At 40.8% G+C, this 6,611-nt stretch overlaps 2 protein-coding genes across 2 annotated transcripts in view; both read right to left on the bottom strand.

The window, feature by feature from the left end:
• The window catches only part of CDC14B (cell division cycle 14B), a 59,888-nt gene extending 59,628 nt beyond the window's left edge, over window positions 1-260 (bottom strand). The window contains 1 exon segment of the mRNA XM_026866035.1: window positions 9-260. Within this exon segment, the coding sequence (XP_026721836.1) occupies window positions 9-260 (252 nt within the window).
• Window positions 261-1,880: 1,620 nt separating this feature from the next.
• PRXL2C (peroxiredoxin like 2C) lies at window positions 1,881-6,570 on the bottom strand. Its single transcript, XM_026866465.1, has 5 exons — window positions 6,097-6,570; window positions 4,480-4,533; window positions 3,967-4,072; window positions 3,607-3,738; window positions 1,881-2,998 (listed from the first exon to the last, which is right to left on the bottom strand). The coding sequence occupies exons 1-5, from the start codon at window positions 6,172-6,174 to the stop codon at window positions 2,871-2,873; spliced, it is 498 nt and encodes a 165-aa protein (XP_026722266.1). The 5' UTR covers window positions 6,175-6,570; the 3' UTR covers window positions 1,881-2,870.
• Between the last annotated feature and the right edge of the window lie 41 nt (window positions 6,571-6,611).

The raw sequence follows: 6,611 nt of genomic DNA, 5'->3' as shown, positions 1-6,611 counted from the left end.
CTGCTGACGTGGCGCCGGGCTTCCCCAAGAGAGGGGCGCGGCGCGGGTGGTCCCAGCGTGACCGAAACGCAACTCTTGGGGGTGCGAGGGCCCGGCTGCGGGGCGAATGCGCTCCCACGGACGGGCCGGCAGCGCTTGCGCTGGCGTGGAGCCGCCGCCGCCTTCGGAAAGGAGCGTTTGCCGTTGCGTTCGTCTTGAGGCGGCGCGGTCTTCCAGGTGCCTCTCGCGGCACATACCGAAAGAGGGTCCCAAGAGGACATGGCCTTGTGTAAGGCCACCTGAAACCGCTCCAGTGCGTGCAGTCATTAAACGGATTTATCTGGAAGGTTAAAACCGCTGGGCTTCAGTCTGCTTCTCAGACATGGTGGTAGCTTTAAAAGACACCATTATTTTAAGTAGATGTTGAAATAAACCATGCTAGTTGTTAAAACAGACTCTGAAAACGGCTTCCTCCCGACCTCTGTCTCATTGGCCGTGACAGAACCTTTTGCTGAAGCATTCTACCATCTGTTGTGTGTGAGGTCAGTGTTCACCTTGGAGTAGTTTCCACCTTTCACTGCATAACTTTTTAAAAATACTTTTTGTAAACAACACCAGAGACCTAAAATTCTGCTGACACTTCCAAAGCTATTTCTCCTGTTTATGAATATGTCCATCAATGTTCCAATTCGCAATGCACATGGGAATCATTGTCTTGCAGGGCACCAACGAATGCGGTGAACCTGTGCCCAGATGCAAAATGCAGGGCTGATGGCCTAATTTGGATTGTTCTTCTGTTGAATCCTCCTCTCTGTCTTCTTCCCTCTTTTTTTTTGTCTGCACTTTGGAAATCTTTCTGAAGAAGTTATTTTGCTGGGATAACACAGAGGCCATTATGTGGTTCCTGTCAGTATTGAAATGGTGAAGATGTATGACTGCAACCTACAGAACTGTCAAACTACAACTTAATTCATTCCAATCACTTTCAAGAGTCTGTAGTTCTTTTAGCCAGCTTTATTTTGTGTATTAGTGGCAATAGAACTATTCCCGTTGTATATTATTTTAATTCTGCTGAAAGCAAAAGAAGCAGAAAAACAGATAGCCAAACACTTCCTTGAAAATCGAAAGCACCAAGAACATGAAAGTGAAATAATTATAAAACAGAAGTGGAACCAAGACTCAGTGTCCTCAGCAGTGATGATCAGGTGAATGAAGCAGAGTGGAAGCATTCACTACAAATAAAATGTTAGCATTCTTTCTCTTTGACAAACATAAGACCAATTTTCTCGCTTGCTTTCTGCTGTGCTTTAAATAACATAGAGGCAGCAGCACACCAGAGTTTCTGATGTACTCAAAAATTCTGATGGACTTGGGGAGCCCCAGAAGGAGCGGACAGCTCCTTATTTATGAATGTAGGGGCAACGATTCATAAAAAGTGGACTTTATTCCCCCGTGAGCCTCAGCTGTCAGTCCCAGTCCACTGTGCCAAGTTCTAAGGAAGCTTCTGGCCAGCTGTGAAATCACGTGGGTTCAGAGCCTACACATGACTACTTTTAGTCCTGTGCCAAGCCCTGTACATTAATAATATCCTTCTAAACACACCATATCAAAATGTGTATGTAATTAATACAGTGCTAAGGCATAGTACCTTTGATGGACTTATTGCTCAGTATCATCATGTTTCTTGAGCAGGCCTTTGTCAAGGAACACTGCATTTAATTTCACATGCTCTTAATGGTATAGAGCTCTCTGGAGCTTGCTCTGGGCCTGTCAGTGACCTTAACAGATGCAGGGACAAATCTCTTCACAGAATACTGTTTCACAATTGCATTAGTGTTGAAGCTTAAAAGGGGAGAGAATCCACAGGTGAGATATGTACAAATAGAAGCATTTTATAGTGAAGGCCAGATCAGAAACTGCAGAGGAGAATATGCTCCTCCATAAAATCTTGGACAATCTTATTTTAAAATTGCTAAAAAGAAGTGACTCATAGATGAAAGACGACACATCTACTTTAATGAAAGCAAGATTCTGAACATAAACATTTCTAGAAAAATAGGTAATATGCAATCTGACAGAACTTCAAACCAAAATGCTGTTTTCCTTAGCTCCTTTGTCTAGGACAGAAACAACTAAGGACATTTTTTAAGAGATGTCTTGCTCTTGAGATAAAGTATATGCATACAAGGGAGAATATTCTGCTGCAGATCTTCATAGGAAAAGTAATTGACTATGGCCTACTCCAAAACTGACAATCTGATCAGAAATATGTTTAAGACACATGTCTTCTTGGCCTTACAGACCTACCTTTATGTATTACACAGAGTAATTGCAGACAACGGATGATGTATTTAAAATATTTATTTAAAACCATAAAATGCATTCCAGAATGTCTGCCAGTCCCACATGCAAAAGTAGGCATAAGCTGAAGTCCCAGTGTTCAAAACTCTGTTTTTTCAAGGTATACTTAATACAAGAATGTCACACGGTTCCATAAGCTTTAAACCAGTGCTGAGAAGTACTGGATTGAAAGTCAGTGTGATCAGCTGAAGGCAAAAATCCCAAATTCTTCCTGAGAAAAAACAGACTTTTTTAGTTTAGTGCGTCTTGAACAAAGATTTTTAAAATATATTAGCAAGATTGTGTGATGAGGAAATAATAAGCAACATAATTTTGCATTAAGCCTCAGTTGTGTTTTAGTTTTTGTGATACACAATGGAAACAGCAATTTCATGTCCATCTTCAGTGCTGTGTAGTTTATTCTGTGCTCTTATTTTCTAGATAAAGTTTCATATGTCCCATAAAGACACAACAGTACCAATGCCGGTGGGAATTCACTGGAGAATTGTTCTTGCAAAGCACAAGTAAAAAAAAATTCTGCTGTGTCAGTGTCATATGTCAATAATCTGGGGTTTGCTTGTGAAATTTACTGGCTTAACTCCTGCCAGCTGCAAAACTGTGTTAATGGGCACATGATCCAGCCTGTTTTTATCAAGGTGCAAAAAATGAACTTCATTGCCTGGAATGGAATGAGAATATCATGTAAATAGTTGAATAAAATACTTACTTATTCAAAGACATAAGTGAATCAAAGAAGCATTCTGATTTCCTAATAGTTCTTGTACAATGCATACTAGCTCTATAGACTGCACAATACACTGTATTTTAAACAATAACAAATATTATTTCTTAAGTTACAGAAGTAAGGAACACTGAGGCATCTAACTGAATTAAATCTGCTCTAGCATGATGTTTACTAATGATGTGATGAGATGACTTTGTCATGTTGCAGCCCCCGCCCCCATGTGTTACTCCTCTACTAAGACCATATTAAATGCCTAGAATCGAATGTGAAAGCAGAATGTAGGTTAACACCATAATATTAAAAAAACTCCTCCAAACTTCAAGGCAGTTGTTCCATCAGGACTGTGGTCAGCCTTGTGCTACTTCTGTGGGAGGCAGGACTACACAATGACATTTCCACAGGTTCCTTCAGCCAGCAAAACCACACAGTTCAACACAAGACTGTCTCCTTGGGATCCACGGGGACAGCAGTTGAGGTGGTAGCATTAAAGTAAACATCTGAAGGAGATGACTGTAGCTTTCACACAAAACAAAGATGCTCACCTGGGCCTAAAATCAAAGTTCCTCCCTGCTGAGCGGGATCTCCTTGAAAATCAAAAGCTGGGCCAGTCATCGCTCTCCACACACTCTTAATGCTTCCCAGGAGCATGTTTGATTTCACATGAGGGCTCCGCACTAAACAAGACAGCAGAATACTTGTTATCTAGAAATACATAAGCAAGTAAGGAGAAAAAATTGAACAGCTGCTACGAATAGTTTAGAGTTTCTTCATTTGTTCTAACAAAATTTAACCTACAAGAGATGGTCTGGTGGGCAACTCCCTTCCTATGGACACCGTGATTATACTATTAGAAAGTTCTCATTTTGTTCTAAGTCTGAACAAGGTGAGAAAGTTATTCTTACCTGATACATTATTACCTTCACCTCTTTTCATGCCAAATATTTTATAAATTTCCCTTTGTGGATCTACATACATTTCGTGTGTATACCCAGTCAAACTGCAAAAGGTCTGCAAAATATATGTATACAAAAAAAAAAAAAAGTTGTATTTTTAAGGTTACGACAGTAATTAGGATCTACTGACAGTGGAAAAAATACCCTCTACTGCCCCCCACACCCCAGTTTAGAAACCTGTGAATTTGTCACGTTTAAATTACAGGCCAAAAATTTTTTGCCCCAAAACTTTTACTAAAATGAAGCTTCCAGTGAAATCAAGAAAAGACATTTCCTTAGGGAGCAAGTTTTTGTTATTTGTTTTATTCATGTACTAACGTTAGAACTGTGTCATGAAAAGGAATACTGTCCTCCTTTTCTGTGGTTACAAATGACTGTCTTTCCACTCAGTTCAAAATCCCTCAATGCAGACCATTAAGACACAATAGACGATAAAATGTATTTAACGACTACTGTATTTACCTTGATGTGGTGATAAGATGACTGTCCAATAACTATAAGCCTCACATTTGCTTCCTAGAACAGAACATGGGTATTGAAACTGTAAAGAGGAACTCTGTTTCTGCATGGCTTCAAAGCATTAGCAGAATTTGGTGTCCTGAGTTAATGATCACAGTGCACTGAGTTACAATTATTTGAAATTATCATCACTCACACATTTGGAGCCTGCGTTTTTGTCTATCACCCACAGTTAGCAGCTAACATTAATTTATTGAGAAATTATTTTCAAAGATAAATTAGAGATGTGTAAACTTATAAGCTTTCTGTAGCATTAGTAGTGTCATCTTTTCAACTCATTGCAACCTGCCATGATTCTGGAAGTTCAGAATTTCCACTCATTTGCACCTGCATCTAAAGAAGCAGCATGCAAGTATTGGTGCACATACAAGTACATCTGTGATTTACATATATGGATGCTCATGAATAGATATAACTTGCATCTGCATGTACTGCTGTCTTTTGCAGGTTCAACATTAGGCCTGAGTCTAAAATAGAGCCTAAAACTTAAGTTCACTTAGATGCTAGCAAAACAATTAATAAAATCGGTTGCTTTATTATTAGGGTGTAATACTTGCTTTACCCATATACAATCATGTTGCTTGATATGAAAAGAAGCTTTCCTAAAACCAGAATATTTTTACTAAGAAAGGCATGGACAGTTTTGATTCTCTGTATAAACTTATTTGAGCAGCCAGATTAAGAAAATGTCATTCTGAGTGACACTGATCAAGCAGTTTAGAAAAATCTGTCTGGAGAAGGAGACCTGCCAAAGAAATTACCCCCTTTTAGTCCCCAAGTTCCATCTAAGGCTTGCTGTCAGCAAGGAGCTGAGTCAGTGTCATCAGCTATGCTGCTGTTGGGAATAAAATATGACAGAATTTCAATCAGCAGCCTAGGAGAGACAGACTGACCTTCCACATTTAGCAGGGGATCATGTCTTGTATCTCCTACCACCCAACAAATAACCGTCCACAGCAACCCCTGCCCACTCCATTTCTTCTATCTGTCACTATGTCACTCCTGTTTGTGCAGCTGCCTGGAGAACAGGTTCACACAACTGATGGAGCTCACAAATAACCATAGAAAAAGAGACTATTTTTAAGCCAGATCAATTCTCTGATCCTGTTCCATGTACAACCATCAGTCAGCCGTACTGGCATAATGGAAAGGGCAGTAGATAGTGGTGAGGAGAAGACAGCTGCCCAGGGCACTACTAATACCAGAAGAAATGCCTGTCAGATGTTGTCTAACCGTTCAGAACACAGCAGAAAAAAACAGCACCAGCCTAATAGGGCAGGGAGAAATAATGCTGCTGCAAGAGAGCATGTAGTGCAATAAATCCTTTCCTGTGTCTGGTAGGCAGATACATTACTGCTATTATAGCAAGCAATGAAAGCGCTTTCATTTGAGGGTTTTTTTGAAGTTTGTTTTTGTTTGGGTGTTGGGTTTTTTTGGGGGGGTGGGGGGGCGGGTGGTGTATTCCTAGAAGGTTTAAGCCTCGTGCAAGCCTGCAGCGGGACATAATAAATCTTCTCAATTACAGCAACACCAGGTACATATTAAGGACAGAGTACTTACTTGTAAAAACGCCTTGGGGACTTTTGCCAGGTCTTCTACATACTCCTTACAGGTGTAACACAAAAAATTCTGCAACATAGACAGCTTGACATGTCAGAAACAGACATAATTTTATAGCAGCAAAGCACCAGATTATGATTTAGGGCACAAATAATTTTGGAGGTGATTGAGAAATGGGAACAGAAAGGATTAAAGTTCTTCGTGGTCACGAAATTCGGATTAGGATCCTGGTTTAATCCAATCTTGAACAAGGACACCGGGTTTGGGGCCTTGCTAATACTTTTGTCTCTGGATATTTTCGGGACGCAAGTGCTGGCCAGTGGGAAGTCAGGGAACACCATACTCGCTTCCCTGAACACACGGCTGAAGAACTGCTATGTCCTTTCAAGTAAACAGTGTAATTTTACCAGAGAACGGGGGTTCTCAGAAGCAGAACCGATCCGCTCTACGAGTCTCTCTGCGTAGCCCAGCCTGTGCGAGCTCCCCGCTCCCGCTCGCCGCCCCTCTCACAGGCG

The sequence above is a fragment of the Athene cunicularia genome (genome assembly GCF_003259725.1).
Source record: "Athene cunicularia isolate RWA chromosome Z unlocalized genomic scaffold, athCun1 chrZ_part2, whole genome shotgun sequence".
NCBI classification, from domain to species: Eukaryota; Metazoa; Chordata; class Aves; order Strigiformes; family Strigidae; genus Athene; species Athene cunicularia.
Note: the sequence above shows the minus strand (reverse complement) of the source record. Positions and strands in the feature narration are given on the sequence as shown.